The sequence below is a fragment of the Poeciliopsis prolifica genome, unplaced genomic scaffold (genome assembly GCF_027474105.1).
Source record: "Poeciliopsis prolifica strain line A6 unplaced genomic scaffold, Auburn_PproV2 SCAFFOLD139, whole genome shotgun sequence".
Classification (NCBI taxonomy): domain Eukaryota; kingdom Metazoa; phylum Chordata; class Actinopteri; order Cyprinodontiformes; family Poeciliidae; genus Poeciliopsis; species Poeciliopsis prolifica.
This window is the reverse complement of record NW_026562514.1, coordinates 80,608-104,450: the sequence shown is the minus strand read 5'-3', so window position 1 is coordinate 104,450 and position 23,843 is coordinate 80,608. Positions and strand designations below refer to the sequence as shown.

At 41.2% G+C, this 23,843-nt stretch overlaps 1 protein-coding gene across 4 annotated transcripts; it reads right to left on the bottom strand.

Moving 5' to 3' along the window:
• Positions 1–112: 112 nt before the first annotated feature.
• On the bottom strand, positions 113–23,287 carry LOC129355615 (solute carrier family 12 member 6-like). 4 transcript variants are annotated; one of them, XM_055025201.1, is made up of 28 exons: positions 23,178–23,287; positions 19,451–20,037; positions 15,501–15,592; positions 14,933–15,061; positions 14,123–14,269; positions 13,983–14,037; positions 11,667–11,797; positions 11,312–11,538; positions 10,682–10,797; positions 10,414–10,599; positions 10,049–10,213; positions 9,238–9,336; positions 8,977–9,034; positions 8,730–8,904; positions 7,834–7,952; positions 7,625–7,723; positions 7,398–7,517; positions 6,598–6,702; positions 6,304–6,472; positions 5,677–5,872; positions 5,409–5,578; positions 5,162–5,293; positions 4,583–4,690; positions 3,724–3,747; positions 3,246–3,320; positions 2,858–3,084; positions 2,636–2,769; positions 113–2,168 (listed from the first exon to the last, which is right to left on the bottom strand). In XM_055025201.1, exons 2-28 carry the CDS (start codon positions 19,671–19,673, stop codon positions 2,077–2,079), a joined length of 3,573 nt encoding a protein of 1,190 aa, XP_054881176.1. In that variant the 5' UTR covers positions 19,674–20,037; positions 23,178–23,287; the 3' UTR covers positions 113–2,076. The 4 variants fall into 4 exon arrangements, with proteins under 4 accessions (XP_054881176.1, XP_054881177.1, XP_054881178.1 ...); XM_055025202.1 differs by having other exon boundaries at positions 23,197–23,284; XM_055025203.1 differs by lacking the exon at positions 3,246–3,320.
• Positions 23,288–23,843: the final 556 nt, after the last annotated feature.

The following is a 23,843-nucleotide window of genomic DNA, read 5'->3' as shown; positions in this document are numbered from 1 at the left end:
TTTTAAGATCAAGACTTAAAAATGATATTTGGATGAAACTATAAACTACATATTTCACAGAAGACCAAGTTATTACCGTGATTCATAAAACAAACAAAAATAGACAGCAATGTATTTCTTTAGAATTGCTTTATTCCCCTTTTTTTAAGCAACATTTTTTTTCATGATTTTTTATAATAATGTAATTTAAAAAAAGATCAAACTTAAGGTCTTCTTCTGCCCTTATGTACAAGCGAGGTCGTTTGCAGGAAATGAAAATCAACACAATGTAACCCTTGCACAAGAATGAAAAAATAAAATAAAAACAGCATTTGACAGGGACAAAACATCTCTAGTTGGGATATTCTAAAATTGAACTATAAAATCACAGGCATTCATTTTCCATACAGACACGTGCGCATACACACAAAGCAGAACGCGAGTGGGGTTATTTCGAGGTGTGGAATGAGATGTTTGTCGGGTATGATGACTCTCACACTGCTGATATTCTTTCACAGAACAAAGCGAGATCTGACATGTGACATCAACACATTCATGCCTCCTTTTCCCAACATGCAGTGCGGTGGTTCGTGCCACAATGGTCCAAGCTTGACCACTATTATTATCGGTGTTCGTTTCTTGCCTTTCTGAGGCAAACCGAAAACGAGTCTGACAGTTTCTGAAGAGTTACAGACACACGTCTCTTCTCATGCAGTCCACCGGGCTCGCTACAAGTCCAAAACCTCTCATCGCGAACTCAATAGACATTTTGGTTTTACATGGAGATCAATAACTATTTAACAACAAAATTAAAAAAAGAAAAAGGCAGCCCTTCTTCTCAGATATGCCGTCACAGCAACATTAGCATCCGAACCAAGCGGCCTCAGAAAGATATTCGCATCTAAACGATTAATCGATAATGATATGTGCCTCTAGGAAAATTTCTTAATTTTTTTTATTTCACATAAAGAAGTTTTGTTCTTTAAATGCTGGGACGAAATTGACAGAAGCGAGTGTGTGTGTAGGGCAGTGGGAGAGTGCACTTAGCCATCATCATAATTGGCCCAAGAAAATTAATTTGATCTTGCATCTATACTTTAAAACAATATTCCTGGGGTCCGAAGAATACTTCGTTTCTGTTAATTCGAATTATTGCTTCACATGATTGACTTTATTATTACCCAGTATTAACAGTTAAGAACAATTGCATAATTAATGAACTATAATGTGTCTTTTGAAAGCATCATTTTTAATTTGTGCTCAAGTTTACATTGAACTTAAGATTGTGGTTCATAAATGAAAGAAACCCAAAAGAAAGTTATTCTGAATTTGGTTTAAAAAAAAAACAAAAAGAAACAAAAACAGAGCTCCTAATACACAATATTAGTTTCAGACAAATAGCAGCAAAGTCTGACATTTGTGCAATAACACTGATTTTAAAGTTGCAGTATCACAAGCTTTAATGTCTACAAAATGAAATGCTGAGTTTGGTGTTCATCTGTTCCAACAGATGGAAAATGATATGAGATTAATCTGCTTTACGCCATGTGTAATTCTGGAATGAACATGTATGTGCCTTCCGAAATAATAATAAAAAACAATAACAATAATACTCCTCTTGATTCCAGACATTTAGGCCTCACACGACAAACTAACAAACGTCCAAAATACATTCTGTACAAAAAGCAAACCCTGAGTTTCATTGGTGGAACGACTGCATTGTTTTCAGACCGATCACATTTACTTTAACTGAGCCACTGCCTGAACACACCCGCTTCAAACAAAATGCTGGTCCCTTCAACCTATCAAAGATCTTCCAGGTGAGCGATTCCCACAAACACACACATACACATGCACACACATGATTGCTATGGGTTCTTGTTGCTCAATCGTGGAACTGCGTTGGCGTTCCCTGGAGTCGACATAATTGGAGTAGAAAACGAGTGCAGATGAAAAGTTGGGTGGGATGTGGACGTGACAACCAATGCTGCAGCCAGTGACGGTCTATCCCACGCAGCCCACACAGAACCAACCCATCTCCCGTCTTCTCCATGACTGGCTTGCTTGTTAAACAGCATCTTGCAGTGTCTTGTCCAATCAGGAGTAGATGGTGATGACTTCACTTCCGCCTCCTCGGACTAACAGAACGCGCTCCAGTCCTTCAGTCAAAACCTCCAGGAACTCCATGTCTGCGTTCATGAGTTAAAACTTTACAGCCTGTATTAGAAGTGGGGCTACAACTAACGATACTCTAGTAAATCAATTATTCTGAAGATTAATCGATTAATCGGATGAAAAGAGATTTTTTTCACTGAACAATTTGCTCCTTTTATAAACAAAATACACTGAAAGATGAAAAAAAAAAAAGAATTAAATACAAAAAAGAAACATTTTCTTGCCTGAAATGAAACTGGTGAAGCTAAGTTTATGTATTGAGTAAAACATATTTACAGACGAAGGTGCATTTATCTTAAATGCAAGCTATATTTTTCAGAAAATTTTCTTTTTTCGCATGCGTTTTCTCCAGTTAACGATTAATTAATCACTACATCAGTCAATGATTCTTCCAAAAATCAATTAATTACAATTAATCCCATTAATCATTTCAGCTCTCATGAGAACAATGAATTACAGCGCCAGGAGAAAGAAAGGATACAGTTCTCGTCTCCTTCCGTGTTCTTCGGCGGCCCCGGCATGTTGAGCAGGACGAGCCGGGCATCATGGGATTTGTTCACGATGACTTCGTTGAGCTTGACGGCGGTGTGCATCCTTCTGACATTGGAGTGGTCCCTTAAAGAAAAGCAAAAAAAAATCCCACAATCATCCACCTCTCTAAACCACTGGCAACAGACAGAAGTGCTTTGCTATCCGTCCTCACGGCCTGATGCTCAGCATGTCTCTGAAGCCTTCGGGCGTGGAGCAGCCGGAGTGCGCCGCTCTGTACTGGGCCGTCTTCTCTTTGGTCCAGGTCATCTGGACGCGACGGTGGTGCTCGGAGCTGCTGCTCACCGGCCGCTCCCGCTCGCCGCCGTCTGTGTCGTCCTCGTCGTCTGACCCGATGCTGGTCAGGCGCAGCATGGAGTTGCGGTCCTTCACCAACTGCGCCTGCGTTGCATACGGAAACAAACATGGACTCGGCTCGTATAACCTCTGATTCGAGCCTGACCCGTTCCTTTTTTTTCCCCCCAATGCGATTCCTCGCTCCTCTGCCACCAACCTCCTGACTCTTAACTCTCGTTTCTTTCTCGCTCTCTGCCTCTTTGTACCTGTCTGTCTCTGCCTTCTTTGATGGGGTTTGAAGTGTGGCCTTCAGTACTCCTGAACCTGGGCGAGAGATACACCTAAAGACAACACAAGGTCACCTAACCTGCTAAAAAAACCAAACACAGGCTGTACCTACTTTATCGGGAAGCTACAGGAGCACAACGCAGGTTATGGAGCCTAACTGCCAGACAGGATACAAATCAGAAGACCTCTGAACTTCAGTGGGAGGAGCAGCAGAGGAAAGTTACAGAACAACAGATCATGGTGTAAAATTATTAAGAGGAACTATGACATGAACTTTATTTACACTTTTGTGCAGCTAGTAATCTAGTCTGTATCGACTGTTGAGGGATAATGGCTGAAACCAGCTGGTTTTTGTGAAATCAGTTTAATTAAATCTGCTCTCAGAAGTTTGAAGGTCTTCGCCTACATCTAAATTCAGGCAGCTTTCTATGGCAAAGCAAGACACGGTAAACTTACATCGTCAAAACTCCAGCGCACCCTCTGAGCAAACCAGAGGCAAAGGGAGAGGATATGAAATGGAAAAAATAAAATACTTGCTACATTATGAGCCTCATACTTTTTTTTTTACCCTTTTGTTGACCCCAAGGATTCAACAGGTTTCACAAACTTAAATTTAAGACTTTTTAAGACCACTCCGAATGGAATTTCAGACCTGTATCTCCACAGAAATGGCTGAACTTCGTCCAGCCAATTGGTGATAAAGTTGCGCTTACCCAAGATGGACACCAAAGAGCTAGCTAGTTAACTAGCTAGAATTTATTGGCAGCTAGTTAGCGGTAGCCTCAACAGTCTGGAGTCATAGAACATAAAGAAGATGTCTGAGTGTGACTCGAACTTTTGCCTGACAAAAGTTCTCAAGAAAATTAAAAATACGCAGAAATACTGTGCATGCCATCATATGGATGCAAGATATCGAAAAAACATGTGACTGCAATGCTATTGATAAATATTGAAATAATGACATTGATTATTCTTTTTTCCTTTTATTTTTATATCTTGACAACTGTGAGACTTAGCATCTCAGGAAGGCAATGTACAGTTAGAGTGCCTCCTACTGGTCTGGTATATAACTGGCATGTAGACGTTTCTACTTTGTATTTCTCATTTTATTTTTTTTATTTTATGGTACCTGAAATAAAAAAATCTAAGTGGAGTAGAAAGCAAGTGCAAAACTGATCATGCCTCACAACCTAAATTGGTAATCTTGACCCAAAAACTGAGTACTTTGTATTCGCCACACTTTATAAAGACACCCTCAAAACGACAAGTGTAAAACAAAACAAAAAAAAAAAAAACATTTTCACTGCACACTTACTTCTTTTTCTCTGTCTGATTTAGAGAGTCTCATTTGTCTGAGCATCTGAGACCTCTGCTCCATCATCAATGTCCTTTCGTAGGTGTACGCACTGATGTCACTGTTATGCTGGAGACGTAGAGGAATGAAAACACTCAGATTATTACACATCTATGAGAAACTTTGACAGATCATCAACATTTCAATTCTTTCATAGATTTATAAGGTTGGGTTAGGACAGAAATGATCTCACAGCTGAGCTATAGGTACTTTAGAATGTAGAAGAGTCTACTAAATAATGAAGAATAATAATAGCAGCTTTCATTTATAATGCTTTTACATTATTGAGAGCGCAAAAAGAAAAACAAAATATCAATAAATTGATCATTCTCAGATATTTGAATATTATTAAATTAATAAAAATCCTAAAATAATTAAACTGACAAGATTTGTAAATATGGATTTTATAGAGTGTGCAATGTTTAAAAAACATGAATTCACAAAAGAAATTAAATAAAAAATAAAATTGTTGGATGCCCCCAAAAACATGGGCCCTGGGCAAGAGCCCTGTAGCCCTTTCGGACCCAGCTGGTCACATACCATCTCCACTACTTCCACCTCAGCTTCAATACGAAGGTGATACAGAAATGTTGCCAGATCCTTCTTCATCTGAATAGAGTTGTCCTCCATCTGAGCCACGGTGAAGATTCGCATCCCACATTTACGCCACACCTGGATGGAGACAGAAAATGACTCCCTCAGGAAAACATATTCATAGAAAATGGATTCATTTAATAAAAATGGTAGCATTTTTATGAAAAGGCAACCATTGCCCTTCCTTCCCCACCTTGTGTTGGCGAAGGAGAAACGGCAGCAGCATCAGCATCCCCCCGTCGTGGACGATCCACCACACGTCTATGTAGCCGTCGGTGGGGGGCTCGCTATTGCTGGGGAACAGGGAGATGTTTTTGGGCACCAGCAGAGCCAGGTGGGCCGCCGTGGTCACTCGGACCGTATCTGGAAGCAGGAAACAAAGGGAGGGGGGGTTGTCAGCTGACGGGCTTTGAGTGGAGGAAAAATAATAATAATTGCGTTTCTTCTCCTCTGTGACTCACTGATGAAGGTCTTCCAGGCCTGCGGGTCTTCGCTCTGCCTCCAGGTGTGCGGCCAGCCCATCACCACCGTGTTGGGCTTCATTCCTCCCAGGCCGCTTGACTGGATCATGTGACTGATGCCCTCGCGGGGCTTTTGAGCCACGATGCACTGAACAAAGCCCTTCACCCGTTCCTTCTCCATGAGATGCCTCAAAGTCTGAGGGAGGAGAGAAAACGGTCCAGAGGCTGTTAGCATTCATGTTAAATACAGTGCGACATCATAGGACTGGGCCCATGATCATTTATCATGATAAGAATTTTGATTTATCGCCACAATAACTTCCGACACCTCAAAAATTGTCTGTATTTCAGCATCGTTAGCTTTGTCTTTCAATATTCTCATTGTTTGTTCAATGAGAGTATTAATTAATTTGACTATATTACAGGATTCCTTATAAAAAAATGTTTTTGTTATTTTTTTGTGTTGAAGTTTTATTGACAAATAATTACTTCTTTCTCCTCATAGTACAACTTTATTCTTGAAAAAAAAAAAATCATAGTCTGGCCCTTATACAATCGTCAGTCAAGATGGCCGCCCTGGACGTGCTGACATCACTCCGGACTGACGTGATGAGTGTAAAGATGAACCTGTTCTGCAGCAAGAGCCTCTCCGTAAGTTTGCAGGAAGTGTCCTGGGACGACCGTGCCGACGATGGTGAGGCCCTTTCCTGCTTTCAGCTGGCTGGCGAACGTCAGCAGCCGCGGAGACTTAACGTGGGCGTCTTCGTCCAGTTTTAGCAACACCAGCAGTTGGGGCCTTGGAAGTAAAAGGAAATAAAACTGGATTTTACATAAATTTGTGGCCATTTGAATGCTTTAAGTGTATATCTTTTTCCATTTACGCATGAAGAAGTAGAAGTTCCTAAAGTGCTCTGCTCTTACCTCCAGTTCTTGGTGTGTGGTGGTCCCTCCTCCAGCCTGAGGAGGGCGTAGCGGGCAGCACTGAGTGACAGACCGCGGATCCCGTCTCCCCACTCCTTCTCAGCTCTAATGCACACAGAAATAAAGAAAAAGTATACATTTGCGCCGGTAAGCAGAAAAAAGAAAATGAGAAAAATGCAGTGGCGCCCCCAAGAGGTGGGAAAGGAGGGGCCCATGACCCCCGCACATCCCCAGAGAATCACGTTTATGTCATAGAAAGTCATACAGCGTCATCTTCAATGAAGACATAACTATAAAAAATAAATACATAAAAATTTGACAAATCAACACACAAATTAATACTAAATTAACTAAAACTAAATAAATTAATATTAAATCAATTTATTAAAATTAAATACTAAATGAATACATTTAAAATAAATATTCCAAATAAATACATCAAAATAGATACAACTAAAAAAATAAACAAATGATTGAATACTAAATAAATGTATTCATTATTGTTTTATTATTATTTATTTGTCTGTGCCTCCCTAAATTTTACTGTTCTGGTCTCCCGTATAAAATTTTCTGGATCCACCACTGAAAAAATGACCAAATCAAACTACTTCAAACACACACACACACACACACACACACACACACACACACACACACACACACACACACACACACACACACACACACACACACACACACACACACACACACACACACACACACACACACACACACCGGGATCTGAACCATACTGCACATGTACAAATGCATGGAGCAAATACATCACCATGGCAACATACCCATGATATTCAATGTATTTGTAGATCATGCCAGCGATCACCATGGCAACGATTGCGTAGTACCAAGAAGATATGAACATGAGAGCGAGGCAGATGATCATCCCCAGAAACGACAAGGTCCTGGACAGATGTGGAGCACAAGAACACTTCAGTCTGCATATGTGTGTGTGTGTGTGTGTGTGTGTGTGTGTGTGTGTGTGTGTGTGTGTGTGTGTGTTTGTCAGTACCAGTGGTAGTAGGAGAAGCGGGGCCTCCAGTTGGGGGTTCTGAGCAGCGTCTGCAGAGCGCAGGCCAAGTTCACAAACAAGTAACACATCAGGAAGAACCTGGAGAGACAGATAAGTAAAGCTGGAGTCTGACAGGGAGAGATTTGGCTGACAGGATGGGCGACCGAGCCAATCAGGACCGGCCGTTCAGATCGGCCTCATTGGCTCACATTGTGAGGATGGGAGCGACCAGGTCCAGAGAGGCGATGAGAATCCCCAGCTCAGCTATCAGTGCCGTCAGGAGCAGAGCCCAGGTGGGTTCGCCGTTAGCTTTCCCATGTCCAAACACCTGGAGCACAACACACACAGACACTCAGCGAGGAAAAACCAGTGATCACACCAAAGACTTTACACAAGAAATGACTAAATAAGCTCTCTAAGCATTAGTTAGTGAATAAATAATTGCTTCTAATCCTTAAATCTTTTATGCCTGTTAAGATTCTGAACTTTATTGCTCTTTCACAATAATGTGAATGTCCCAAAAAATGCTCTACTTATGCTAGCCGCATGCTAAAGATTAGCATTAACATGATTATTTGACCTTCATTGATACAGGTTATGTCATTGCTCGAAGGCAGGGCGTGGCCCACCCAGCTGTTTTCCACAGCTGTATGGTTGTCATGAAGATGAAAGGATTTCTCAAACATGCATGAGAGTCAAAGCAACTCTCCAGGTATATTTTTGGTGACATAACATTGGAATATGATGTAAAGCTGAAAACAAATTCCAATTTCTATAATACTGCTCCTTTAAATCTAATCATGTCTGTTAGCTAAACATGCCTTTATCTGATTGACAAAAAGTAAAAAAAAAAGTGTTTATAATTTGTTTGATTGCCTTTGTTAGACCAGTTCCATCTCTGATTATCAGATAAATTCAGCTTAAAATAAAAGAATTCACAGAGTTCTAGAAAGCCCTTAAAATATCTCTACAAAGCTCACCTCTAAACCAAGAAACTAAACTGTAAAACTAAACTCAAACAAAACGTGACATTGAATCCCACTCAAAGAAGTAAAGGCTTGCTTCATCACCTTACAAAAGAAAAAGAAAATAGAATGACTCCTACCCGTAGAAACGGGATAATATTGTCTTTGGCGATGGCCTGCAGGAGTCGTGGCGCGCCGGTCAGCGACTGAAGGCCTGCGCCGCATGTTGAGAAGAAGGAGCCAATCACAATGACCCAGGGAGTCGGCCAGGCCAGCGTGCCAACAACCAGAGTGCCATCAACTGACTCTCCGAACCTGCACAGGCGAGTTAGTGTATATCTTTTGGGTTTTCATAGGTAAGTGAATGATAGAAGCAGATGTACTGACTTGTCTCTGAGGACGACGCCGTCGATGCAGGCGCCAAACAACACAACGCTGCTCAGGTCTACAAGGATGCCACTCAGAAAAACAACATTCACACCAGAAGAGTCCAAACGGCTTTGTACCCACAAACTGAACTATGAGCTCTCAACCAAGGGACTTCCAGAAATAATCTGAGGCTTTTTTTTTCACATATTTGAATTACAAGTAGGACAGATTCTTCAAAACCTTGTTAGGAAACTAAGACATGATACGATACAAGGATACAGACAAAAGACGTCGTGAGGATAGCAAGGATGGTTCCGATGGGGATGGAGCGCTGAGCGTCTTTCAAATCTCCCGACCGATTTGAACCGGCCATGATTCCTGAGGAAGAGCAGGAGAATAATATTTCATTTGCTGAGCACGAAACACCTGCAATTCACTAACAATAAAAACAGAAGAAAAGCAAATAAGAACGTGCAGGCGAAAAAATAAACAAGTTACACATCAAAGTACAGTTGAAAACATTGTAAGCTATGAAGAATATGAAAAATGTGAAGAGGAAAGCAGATGAGGTCTAAAAATTCAACCAAACACGGCCCAGAGCCCATAGACATTGTGTGAAGTTCGATCTGACTGATTAACATGAATTACAGGCCTGAAGAAAACCACACATTAAATTTAATTAAGATTTCACTGCTTTTAGTGTTCATTTGTTTATTTCTATACGATATATTTATGTATATATATATATATATATATATATACAGGTCCTACATATAGGAGCCACCCCTGAATAAAATCCCTGCCTCCTCATGCCACCCTGTAGTTGTTTTTCTAGAGCCGCCCCTGATTTGATCAATTAAATCAATTCAGTTTTTTATCGGTATAGTGCCAAATTACATCAATAATTTTCTACATAAAAAGTTCACAAAAATGCTACATATTTTTAAATCAAATTGAATATGTTACCTGTCATAGACAGGTAACATATTTCAACAGTTGGTCAATAGGGAGTTTTATCAATACGTTCTTAGAGGACATTCGTGATCCTGACGTGGCCCCAAGCTGTAGAGCAAGAGCAGCAAATGTGTACCTGTGACCGAAGGGAAGAAGATGCCCACCAGCAGGGTGAAGGAGGTGGTGATGTCGGCGAACACGTACGGATGAGGCAGTGATGCTGGAGGTGACGAGTGAGAGGAGCTGAGTGAGCTTTTCTCCAGAACCTCGCCTTTGCTGATGTAGGAGCTCCACAGGTTCTCTAACAGGAGGAGAAAATTCAGAAAACAGTTGTTTTGGAGAACGTAGCGTGCCACTCCAGGTTTACTTATCAGATTCTCAGTCAACGTTTATCCCATTATTTATCATCAAGTTTGATTTCGTGCTGATATGTGTACAGTGGTGAAGGGCTAAATCATTCTAGATTATTCTTTTAAATGGAAATACGAGAACAAATATTACCTGAAATGATCCCACTGGCCAGACCAGGAATTCCTTTAATCTTGGTGAAGTTATTAGAGGTGAAGTATTCGTCACAGGTGGCGTTGAGTTCAGTGCTGTGGCAAAATTCTTCCCAAAGAAGTGTGGTTTTCTCCTCCACAGCTGGCGCAGGGGTGGAGACAATGACTGGTCCAGCTGTGCTGTTTTCTAACAGCAAGATTCAGACACATTAGCACAAGCCAACGGCTAAAACGCGCAACGACTCGAAGGAGACGAAGCGTCAACCCACCATAGCTGAGTGTGAAGTTGCCGTCGAAGCTCCACGTTGTGTCTTTGATTCCCACCGGGACGGTTTTATTACACTCGACGTGACTGCTGATGGTTCTGTTCCCCAGCATGCACACGCTGTTGGAAACGAGACCCGGCAGTCAATAACGACACCAACTAGTGAACGGGACAGGGTTGAAAATCTCACAAATAATACGGTCGCGTTGCAACCACAAACTTATTTTATTGGGAGTTTACAAGACAGACAAACGCAAAGTGGTGCATAGGTGTGAGGTTGAAGGAACATCTGAAAGGTTTTTTTTACATAGAACCACTTTGTGTCGGCCATTTGCAATGAATCCCTACACAATCTGACAAAATGAGGAATAAATTAGAATATTTTAGTAATGTAGAGTCAGCGGTGACACCAAGAGGGGCCACACTTGAAGAATGCTGGCAAGAAAACAGAGTCATCTACTTCAATGAAGACAAATGGAAAACAATCAACTAAAAAGAAAGACAGGAAGAAAGAAGGAAACAAAGGAAAGGATCTTTTTTTTTTTTTATCTGTGTCCCCCTAAAATGTTTACTGGCTTGGTCTGGCCAACCCTATTAAAATTCCCAGGGGGCGCAACTGGGTCGGCGCACTTACTCAAAATTACGCTCGTTGAACGCGGACTCAAACGCTCCGATGTAGATGGAAACGATGGAGACGATGACACAGGCCAAGAAGATGGAGGCCAGCTTGTTGACATACTTCACACCGACAAAGACGAGCAGGGACATGAGGAGGAGACAGATGCTGCCGTAGACCCGCATGTTGTTCAACATGGCCGCCCCGCCTCCTTTAAAGATTTCCGCCTCAGGAACAATGTACATCTGGGAGACGGAGGGGGAGCGGGGTTAATATAAGAACCAATATTTTAGACTACAATCAAATGATTCAGGAATGTAGACAAAAATGCAAACACTGGGGGGCGATTCGCAAAAACGAAGCCAAGCCCTACCAGTAAGATCTCGATGGCTCCCAGGATGTACATGGCCCCAGCGAAGGTGGTGCCCAGGTAGAAGCAGATCCCCACAGCCCCTCCGAACTCTGGACCCAGAGAACGGCTGATCATGAAGTAGGAGCCTCCAGCTGGAAGAGAGTGTAGAGAGTTAGGGTACACAAATAGTGGAGGAAGTTAAATGAACCACAGTGTGTAGAAGGGGACAAAAATGATGGAAGATAAGCAGAAGAATTTAAAATCATTTAGAAAAGACAGTGTTACAAGGGTATATTGGAATTAGACAATATGTATTTTGGGGAAAAACATTTCTGAAAATGACATTATGAGTATTTTTGTGTTTTTAGAAAAAGATACTATTGAGATGCAGTTTACTTCATTTGTTTTAGGCAAAATTTAATTTAATAATTTATATTTCTTACCCTTTCTGTCATCTCAAGGTTTAATAACACATTTTTTAGTTCAACTAAAAAGTCAGATTTGAAAATCAACTAATTTACAGGTTTATAGTTTTAAATATGTCACCAACACATACAGAAAATGAAAACGTAGGATCAGGAAGAACAATTTCCCCACTTATTTTCTAGCTATGGTATGAATTGCAGCTTGAGTGTTTTCACATTTTGTCCCCCTAACAGCAAACTCTGTATAAATGTGACAGAAAACCGCACAAAAGTGCCATATTGGGAAGCAGAACTTAAATGGCACGCGGTTTAGAAATTTTCTTAGAGATCTAAAAAGGTTCAGGCCTACGTTTCCTCGACTGATCTTATCAAGATGGTTAAAACTAACAGCACCTCTATTTTTGCTGACAGAATTGTAAAACGGACAATAGTAGTACAGGATGATATAACACATAAAGAACAAATCTGAACAACTAAAAGAAAAGGAAAAACAGTGTTTGGTGTTCAAACTGCAAACCTTGTTGCTGTGAAGATTGACACACCCCTTTCCCAAACCCTGGGGAAATTGATTCTTTACCTTACTTAACTGGCTGTGTAGGAGGATATATTTGTTTATGCAACACTTGAGGAAGAGAGAAACCACTTCTGCAACAACAAACCCTAGAATTCCAGCTTTACAAAAGCGTTCTTGGGAACCAAAACAATAGGTTGGGAATGATTGGGAGATTAGAGATGATGGGATGGTAAATGGAAACATATTGGAGTGGCCTACCCAGGGATGAGGCATGGCCAGTAGGTGGTACTAAGGTAAACATAGGTTTTAACATTGGTGAAGTTATGTGATGCCACAAGGTTCAACTATATGTCTCAGATATAGTTGTGCTCACACAGTTTTACTCAGAACTGGGAAATTCAAACTTCTTAGTTGGAAAATTCAACTGGAACGCCCTCTGAAGTCGGACTTCCATATACAAAACCCCTAGTTAAAACTTTCAAGGCCGACTTTGTGTTTCAATATGGCTGCTCCTAGCATCAACAAACATGGTTACTTTACAAGACACGCATGTAAATACAGGTATTGCAAGAGGTATTGCACACAATGTCTACGGGCATCGCCATGTTGAAATTCCAACTTCTTAACTAGACTTTTAGTCACTCTTTTACACGTGTCTTGTAAATACATGTTTTAACCACAGCTTACTGCTGATGCGAGAGGCAGCCATATTGTAATGCATAACACGTCTTACAAGTTGTTACTGGGGATTTGCTCCCAGTTTTCCAGTAGGAAATCTGACTTCAAAGGACATTCCAGTTGACTTTTATGATTGGGAAGTTGGAATCTCCCAGTTCTGAGTACAACTGTAAAGCAGCATTAATCCTGTAATGTATCCGGGCGCATATTTATTTGCATTTGACATAAAACTACATCAAAGCCGTAAAGAAAGTACCTCGAATGAGGAATAATGTCAAGACAGTGACAGCATACATAAAAAGATCCTTCTGTCTGCACTTAGAAGGATAACTGAATAATTTCTGGCGCCGAGTTGTATTTGGAAAGCCAAACTTTTTATATATAATCCTTTGAATCACCCATAATAAACATGGGAACAGAGTGAGCATGAGAACTAAAAGCTCTTACGGCAGTGCAGAGTAGATAAACTCAAGCTGCATATTATCCAGGTTACATTTGATCTACTTTTATTTTTTTCAAAATGTGAAGATGCTACAGGCATGAGAAAAATCACATTACTTCAACATTTTATTTAATACACCAATCTACACACACTGTTGAAAGATAAGTCAATGGAAGGCATTTATTCTATCTAGGTTTTAATTTATGAACACAGAGCAGACAAGCAGCACAGAAACGACAAAAATCCCTTCAGATTGGGAAGAGAACTAAAGGGAATACCTGGCACAACTCCATTGGTGGCGATCGCGCTCATTGAAATCGCAGTCAGCAACGTCTGGAGAGCAGAAACAGACCCACAAAATGTTACTGGAAATGTTGCAATAGTCTCCATGAACGCATGCCGACACAGAAATACTGACGCAGCAGCAGCATATGAAGACGATGCAGAGGGCCTGCAGCACCCCGGCGGTTCCCACCACCCAAGTCAACCTCAGGAACAGGATGACTCCGAAGATGTTTTGAAGGCAAGGGAGGTAAACGCCCATGAACGTCCCCATCTGTGGCGACTGAAACAGAGACAAAGTATCCGTTTGGAATTTATCCTTTTTGTTTTAATCTCTTGGTCCTAAATGAAAGCAGGTTCAATGCTGAGTGCAAAAGGAAAGTTTTTCCAGGTGTGTTCAAATTCAAACTGTCTAGTTTCACTTTAAAAAAAAAAAAGAATGAGAGCATGCTCTTATTTTCATGTCTTTAATTTGGCCTGGTTACAAGCTAATCTCCAAGTGGTGTGGCAATATTTTGGTGATGCTTGTACTGAACTCACTGCAGAACCAGAAAGGAAGATTAAAATGATTTTGGTTGAACTCCCCCTGACCCCAACCCACTTCCTACTGTCTGGTGTAAAGACATGTCAATCCAAGATGGACATACTATGAATGGCCACACAGATCGTCTTGTCTTGGATGGATGCAGCTTATCATTGAGTGCTGCAGTGTACTCCGAGTTCAGGTCTCAACGCCCTTTGAGTCATAGATATGATTTGTCTAGACAACAACTCGATGAGCAATGCAGGAGAGGATGAGCTCATTCTAAAAGGGATCCCCGCTGCTTTCCACCATTTCTTCAAGCAAATTCAGTCACATTGCATGTAATTTGTATTAGAAAAGCTTTATTGTGCTATTATTTCACAGTAAACTTTAATTTTCAAGATGATTTGTAGCATTTCGCACCTTGCTGGCTTTCTTCTTCTCCCCGATGATCTCAGCCTCCTCATGTTCCTTTGCTCCCTGCGTCAGGTTGGTGTAGTTAGCCAGGCGGTTGAGCAGAGAAGACACCTTCGGCCTAGTGTCCATCTCCTCCTGTTGGTCATCGAACGATAGTTGGAGAGGTCACAGTGTGAGAATGGGGCGATAACAGTGGTGGGGACATGAAAAGACAGCGATGAGTCGGGAACAAAGAAAGGATCAAAGTCAAAAGCAGGAAGATAAAGAGAGAAAGAGAAGAGGATGGGCGTTAAACAATCAAGAGGAAGAAAAAACCTGACTGTTAAGTATGTTATGGAATACTATACCAGAAAAAGGTTAGAGACATTTCCAGAAAAGCTGGTAATCTATACAAGCTAAAATTAGCTGCACCTACCATGCAGCTTTTTAGTGCAAGTTTGGCAGACAGAAAAAAAAAAATACCACACACAAGCACAGAGATTTTTGTCACCATCGGTGCTACAAGACAAAATGTTGCAGAAAACTTAGAATGTTTAACATAAAACAACAGAGATAATCAGTTTGTCTGTCAAACCTCAAATAAGGCCAAGTTCCTGTCGAAAAATTCGTCGTCATCCATCCCATGACTGTTGATGTAAACACTGGAGATCTTAGAGTTCCCATCCCCTGAACAGCAAGAAAAGAGAACACACAAACACAAGACCGGAACTTTAATATGAGCACACAGAGTCGAGATCCCTGTCTTTTTGATTCATCGAGGTCAAGCTGTACGGATTTATGCAGCACAGTCCAATGAAACGCTGTCACCGAATCCCTTCCCAGAGCCATCAGCACTCATCCCTGCACCATCAGCAGCGCTTGACTCAGCACCATCACTTCCCTCTTTGCTTCCCCAAGCTAACGCCAGCAGTCGCCCGCATGCTGCACTTTGGGTCACATAGAGGTGCTGGAAAGTGCAGCTGGTATTCAGCACGAGTCTTTTCGCATTACAGAAAACAACACTGCAACATTAGGTGCAAACCAAGCAATGCGTGTGTTTTGGTTGAATACAGACAAAACATCAGGGTTCTGACTGTGTGAGAAAAAAAAAAAAGTTTTGAGACTTGGGAGCATTCCTGGCAAGCAAACCTGCTCAACAGGACGGTCCGGGTTCAGAGATTCATCTACGTTTCTCAGACTGCATCTACCGAGTCAGGCTCACAGAGCTGCAGCCTGATCACACCAGTTCTTCATCGCAAAGAAGAACTGGTTACGACACAAACTGCATGTCCTGCGATGAAATCCTTCTGACACGACTGCTTGCTCAACCATCAGATTCATAGGTGTTGTAGTTTTATTAAGCCGTAACAACGCTTAAATTCAGAACTACAACAGATGGCAAGAACAACAGAAAATGTCTCAAAAAAAAAAGTTTGAATGAAATGCAACTAATTGAAATCTAAAATTGAGAACCAGATATTTAGACGTTTGTTTTTATTTTTATTTTTTTTTTTGTTTTGTTTTTTTGCTTATTTCAGAAACTTTCAGGAAGAGCTGAAAGTAACCCCAACTGATACTGCCTGGAAACATATATTGGCCAAGCTAAGAGTCAGATTATGGACCTTATTGGTCTTCAATGTGCTTGACAGGCTATTGATGTTATGTTACTCAATGTCACGGCTGGTGAATGTCAATAGATGTGTGACCATGCTGGTATTGGTGACAAAAAATTGATAAATTCTGAAGGTGGAACGTGAGCAAATACTAGTAAATGTTTATTCACCAGCAGTGGCTCATGCTGAGGAGCAAGAGGACAGCAGGAAGGAGGTCAACAGGGTTCAGTGTGTTGAGGAGTTTCTGTGGCTAAAAGGAGGAATTGGTTAAACATTGTAGCTGCATCTGCAAAAAAAAAAAAAAAAAAAGAAATGGACCGAGTGCACCTCTACTTTTCCACTTTTCTTTTTCCCCCATCAAATGTGACAACATCTTGTAGGGATGTTTTTTTAAGCTAAATAATTAACACAAGACACTGCACTTCTTGTAGGATCTGGTGACACTTTGTGTGATGCTCCGTCTGAGATACTACAAGTGATGACAGTCACTATCCGCTGTGTTAAAATTGATGAAAGTGTAACGGAGCAGAATTAATTTTTTCAATTCTCTACTACTGTCTGCTCAGAGCCACAGCTGCTAGACCACGTGTGGGTGAACCCGAGGGGAAAACGGCTGTTTGTCTCTGAGAGCGTTCCCAAACAGAAGGGCTCCTCCGCCCAGTAACTGTAATGGTGTCAAAAATAATGACTCGTAGAGGAAATAGCTGCTCAGCCATTCGCTCTGACTTCTCCCGTCATTACTTCAGGAACCTGACTCAGTTGCTTCAGTAGCGCCACTCTGTCAGCAATTTTTCTTCTTCTTTTATTTTGGGACACATAGAGACAGAAATATGGACAGGCTGTAGTGTCGCAGCGGCCCGATCGAAACGGATTAACCGTCTCAATGTCTATTTATGGAAGCTTATTAAACAGTGCGGGGCATCCTCATAACAACGCGAGTGCTTAAGTGGATCAGTGGGCTAATACAGTTACATCTCACTGAGCCAGTGAACCTATCACACATATTCTTACTTGCTGGTAAATACCAGCGTATCGTCCTCATGACAACTACTGACTTAAATTAGCCAGGAGGGGAAAAAAGCTCCCATGAATTTTACTAACCGGGCTGCTTAGTGTGACCGATCTGGAGTAAATAAAATCCCAGTGAGGCCACATAGGAGAGTGGCATTTATCGGTGAGTCCGATCTGACCGGACTAATTAACGTTAATTGAAAGCCTGGGCTCGAAGAAACCCTGACATATTATTTTTATTAAGATTTGACAGCTTTTATTTTTAGGCTATAATTTGAGTGAGGTGCAACTTCTCCTGTTTTTTAGCTTTCGTTCAATGACTTCCAGCTCCATTTTGTCGCTTGTTGTGACTGCAGAGTGAGTCGAGTGCAAATCATCTGGGGTGTGTGATTGATAGGAGTGGAAAAAGGCAGAGAGTATTGTGCAGTGCGCTGTGCTTGTTACATTAGCTGTGCTAATGAAATTCTGCACCTTGATTTCTTTCTTTTCTCAACAAAGAAAACTATCTCATCCTTTATTTATGCTATAATAAGTAGATTGACATAACTTTATATCATGCATTTAATCCTAACATGCCACAGAAGCCTGAGCCCGATCAGACCCAACCATTGAGTGAATAAGTTTGACCTGAGAAATTTTAATCCAAGGACAACCAAATAAAACTTGTTCAGAGCTGTAAATGTCACAAGACTTTTTAAAAAAGAAAAACATTTTAAAGAGCTTTAGGAAATTTCTTGGCATTTTTAAAGCATTTTTTAGGATTTGAAAAATAAAGATAAACATAAAAAGAGTATGCAAACCAGAGCTTAAAACATATAACTGGTCCTGTTTTTAAAAACATTAACTGGTCCCTTTTAAGTTTTAGAATAGAGATCTCTATGCAAAATCAACACCTGTTTTTCCCAAAAGATTGAAAGAATATAGAAAATCACATGATTTACTGCTTGTTTCACAATTTTGATGCAAAAATAAGAATTTAATAGGCCAGTATTATGCATTTTCCAAGCACACAATGCCATTTTATAGCACAATCAAGTCCCTGTGTTAATGTCAGTTCTTATAAAAATGTGTTATGTCAAATATGACTTAAAAGAAATTTTACGTCCTTATTTAATTCCTTAAAATTGGGCATCTATCTCTTTAAGAAACTCCTGCTCTTTCTGAAACTCCGCCTTCAGGAAGTCAACACAACAGGGCTTCTCTATTAACCCTTTAACAACGTTTTTACCAGCGTTTCACTGAGAAGCAGCAACTATGATGACCTCAACAGATCCACAGTTCCACCAGGTGTTTGCTAATATGTTTGCAAACGGACTAGTCTACTTTGCTGCTGGCTAGTCTGAAGGAGCTGAGTGGGGAATCACGGGCTGCTCTGTGAGGCTCGGAAACTGCAGCGGAGGAGCTTTGTCCTCGAATGCGGCGCTAGATCCACCCAGCCGTTTTTTTACACAGCTGAATGGTTGCTCAAACAAGTTTGAAGGAATCAGAACAACACTTCAGGTATGTTTCTGATGAAGGAATAACATGATGACAAAGTTGACTTTACCCAATACTGCCCCCTTTAGTACCTCATATGAAAATGAGAAAATTTGTAAAAATAATTTCCAGGTTTACCCTGGAGGCTCAGTTGAATCAAGGTCTGTACTTTGAGTGGGCCGCTCTAACACATAAATATGTTTTGATCTAAACTATTCAACTGCAGCTCTGATGGGATGTTGGGGTCATTTTACAGCTGAAATGTCAACCTTGAGATTGGAGCTTTCCTCCACACAAAGCATTTTGCATGTACACAAAAATATATATTTTCATGCACATGTTTATGTGAGATAATAAGCATGCAAGATGATTGCTAAATTATAATCACAATGTTTAAATATTTAGCACTCCACTACGCCTGTGAGAATGAGTGTGTGCGTTTCACCTTGGTCTATGCTGCTGCGGTCCGGCGTTTCGTTCCCTCCCATTCCTCCAAACGTCGTCCCACCTGCGGACCCCTCGCTCACTGGGTCGCTGCGATTCACGCTCTCCCTGGAGCCGAAGCGAACATGGGCAGACGGACGGGAGCTGATGTCGGGCGACGTGTCGGACATCCCCGGGAGGTCCTCGGCCTTGGTGGGCGTCACGGTGAAGCGGACCGACGACATGGCAGGTGGCTTAAGAGCAGGTTGCGGGACAGAAAACTAAGAAAGTGGGAGCACGGGGGGTAAGGACCAATCAGGGAGGAGCTGGCAGCACTGTGCTGACCTGAGCTAGGCTATTTCCCAGCTGATGCAGAGGTAACTTCTACCTCTATGGTTTCTCCTTTTGGTCATGAAATACTCCATTGAGGCAAAAACCAGGTTCGTCTTGAACCTTCGGGTATCAAAGGAAATTCTGGTCAAAATGTGGTTGTTTCTGGAGAGATGCTAGCATATAGCGACGTGATGGGAACCAGAATGTGGATTTGTCTTGTCTTCTCAACTCAAAGGGTTTTTGAACAAGACATAAGAAGAGTCTCCCACAAAATGCCTTCCATCGTTGATTACATCCAGGACGGTAGAGGATAGACAGAGAAAGACAGAGAGAAACAAAAAAACAGGAGAGAAAAAAAATGAGAAGTCTGATCTTTGCAAGTGAAATAAAAACATTTGCTCTAAAATAAACTGACATGGGAGTTTCGCTTTTTGTAAAATCGGTAGCAGCAACACGCAGCACCGTGTCATGTGTCTTGTGGAAGACAATCAATTTCAGATTTCAACAATACCTCCTCTGTTTGACCATGACCAATGACTAACTGGAAAAAAGAGCAAGTACACTACATTCATGTGGCATTCATCTGACACGAGGCAAACTTCGCTTTACCTTACATTCTACGTATATAACCAAGCTTTAGTGAGAGTGTTATCATCCTGACAGAATGAGTGTCTGAGGTGTAAAACAACCAGGAATGAACAGTCAGAGCACAAAAAAAAAACTGAGCTTCAATTTATATGATCAAAAGCTAAAAAGATCAGTGGATATAGCTGAACTGGGATTTTCCCCCTCTCTCTCTCTCGCTTTCTTTCTTTTAGACTTGGAATATAATTTAATAATTAAAGGAGAGCGGTTCTAACCGGTTATACAGGTTGTTCCTATTTCCTTTTTTGTTTTTGAAGAAATGTTAACTAGTCTGTCAACATTCAGGATAGGGAGGGCACTGGAGAGTTCAGCTTGCAGAGGCAATGCAGGTTGTTCCTATTTCCTTTTTTGTTTTTGAAGAAATGTTAACTAGTCTGTCAACATTCAGGATAGGGAGCGGGGCATGAGGTGTATAGAGCAAGGCAGTAACAGATAGAATACCCCTCTGACAAGTTCAGACTAAAAATTAACTCCTAGATGAGAGGAATTTCTTATTTCCATTTTCAGATGGGTTGGAATTGAAAACAATTGGAAAACTGTGACTTTCTTTTTTCTCTAGGGGAAAAAAATCCCCCTGTGTACAACGCAGCTTGTGCACAGAACAAGAAATATTCAAACATACACGCTACAAATACACAAGGGGAAATGGTCAGTGGGATGAAATCTGACAATTTTCAGCTTTAAGAAATATTAAATATCCAGCGTTTTAACAAACGAATGCCTCATGCCTAAACTCTACCAACTCCTTTCAGCATGGACGTTGCTACTGCAGGAAGAAGACTCAAAATCAGCAATTTTCAAAGGCGATGAGGTGCTTAAAAACTGAACTTCTTAGTTGTGAGAAGCGACGTGAAAGACAGAATTTAGTTCTTTAAAATTTCATTTTTTCTGGCTACGAAAAGAGACGTTGAGTCAGATTTATGCCTTGGGGAAGTTTTTGCTGACTTGGCAAAAGAGTGAGCTGAGCGAGTCGGTTTTCGAAGATACAAGGAAGGCAGCAGAAAGTTGCTTTGCTTTGTTGTTTTGAGCTTTCAACCTTCAACGTGTTGGCACGACATTTGGATCTTGATTCTCTAAAGATCTGGCACACACAGTGATTTATGTTTATAGTTAAAGTTCACGTTAGTTGCTAATATAAAGGATGAATTCACACCAAATGACTTGCCTTTTACCAATAACAAAAAGTCATTGGAAATCTGATGCTTTCAATTTGTTCTCAGGCCACACAGTGACATGTGAAAGAGAACCGCGCCAACAGAAAATGTAACAAATGTTGCAAATCCTGGACCTGAATCAAACTAAGACTAGAAGGTGTGCAAACACTTTAGGATTACAAAGAAAACTTAAAAACAACACGACCACTAACAGTAAGAACTCTAGGAAAAAAAAAAAAAAACTTCTCACAGCTGTCATTTATATTTCTTAAACCAAAGTCAGAATTATTCGTCATCTGTAGCTCTAGGACGGGTCAGAACTTCACAGAAACTGGAGCTCTGCCACCCCTAATCGGTGCATGTCTACTACAAACAGAACTGAGCGCTTATGGCCGGCACGCCTAAAAGAATCTGCATGAAACATCAGGAGAACTGAGACTGCTGTATGAAGAGTTGGGAGGGTGGGGTACAACACTTGTGACTGACTGCACTTCCTCCTGAACCTGAGGCCACCCAAATAAGCCCGAGGAGGCGATTACTTGCGTCAACAAGAAGTCTAAAAGTGTCTAACCAGAGCTGACAGCATGATTCAAGACATTTTGTTCTCATTTCTGACAGCACTGATTTCTGTGTACTCTCAAAGTCTATGAGTAATGACATGTTTTTATTATTATTATTATTATTTTTTAGACATCACTCTTTTTTTTTGTATTTTAGGTGCTCAGAAATGCTGCAGTCAAACTGTCAGGACTTCTTCTGGCAACTGGGTGCAATATTGTTACCCATCTGGCTGTCAAATCCTCTTAGGCCTCTGTTTCTCAAAAACAGCTGCTCCAAATCCCACTCCACAACCCCACAAACAAAGGCAGCAGAATATTTATATATATGTGTGTGTTCATCATGTTCAGTGGCGACGATTATGTCACTCAAAATTGAGCAGATATCATCTCCTACAGCTGTTAAGCTCTTTAGGATAAAGTCAGTGATGAATATTAGATGCAAACTGCGGTGGATGTGATATGTGTTAGACCGGGGACAGTAGCAGTCACATTAATGCTGGACATCCATTTGGGTCCAGTGCTGCTGCTGGTTTTTCGACCCCGCCATTCAGCTGCCATTCTAAGCCAATTAAGCTAGCTATAATAATTCTGGCTTGAACCGGTCGGCAAACGCGTCCCTTTTCAGCAGAAATGGTTATCCCTGTTGTGTTACATTGTGTCGCCTCCAAGTCAATGCAATGAAAAACTGCGCCCGAGTTTTAACGCAATACAACCGGACAAAAAAAATGTGCATAAATGAAAATAACGCAGGAGAAGCGCTTTCAATTTCGACAAAAGAAAATCTGACGGGTTTAAATGCAAGCCGTGTTTTACTTTAAAGTCGTCTTTCATAACTTTTGTGAACCCCGGGAGAACACGTAAGGTGTTTCGCCTGAGACAGCCGCCGGAACAGCGCTGCGGTGTCGGCTGAGGAAGGGCTTTCGGTCGGTGCGACTAGCCTAGCCACGCCGCAGACAACCTGTCAACTGGTCCGGAGCTCCACAGAGCTCGCTCACAACGACAGTGTTTCCCGGTCAAATACCTCACCATTTACCCGCTAGTCGCCTTAAACACATACCTGTGCCCCGCTAAGTTACCTTTGTTTTCAGTTTTTTTTAAATCTGTAAGCGTTCAGCTCCGTGCCGGGGTTTCTCCGCACATTTATTCCAAATGACCCACCAAAAAAAAAAAAAAAACACAGCACGCGACTGTGCTCATCGAGTCCCAACTTCCTCGCCGTCGCTCCATCTCGTTTGCGCATGCGTGATTCTGACCTTGCGTTGAGACGTCTGGGAAATGTAGTGTGGATACACGTTCTGAGCGTAATTGACTGTTTTTAAAAAGCCTAATACGTGTTCAAAGTTTGTTAGGCCGTTGTTAGAAAGAGTTTTACTGAACAAAATGGCTCGTGAACTCCTGTAAGGTGTTTCAAAAACAACATAAGAGTGTGATGTACCAAAACAAAGGCCATGGTAAGGTTTTAGACATATTTGATTCAAGTAAATGCATCATGTCAATTAATCATCGAACCATTTGAGAAAGAAAAAAATGTATCAGGTAAAATATGAATATTTAAAACTGATCTTTTTGTGACAGTTGTGTCAGGTGTTTTAAACACATCACTTGTCAATTTGTACCTGCCGAAGTGTAGACCTAGCAATAAGTTTAAAAAAATATATTTTTTTGGGGGAAGGGGGAGAGGGGGGAGAAGTGGCACCAAAACTGTCTCCAGGAAGGGGGAGAG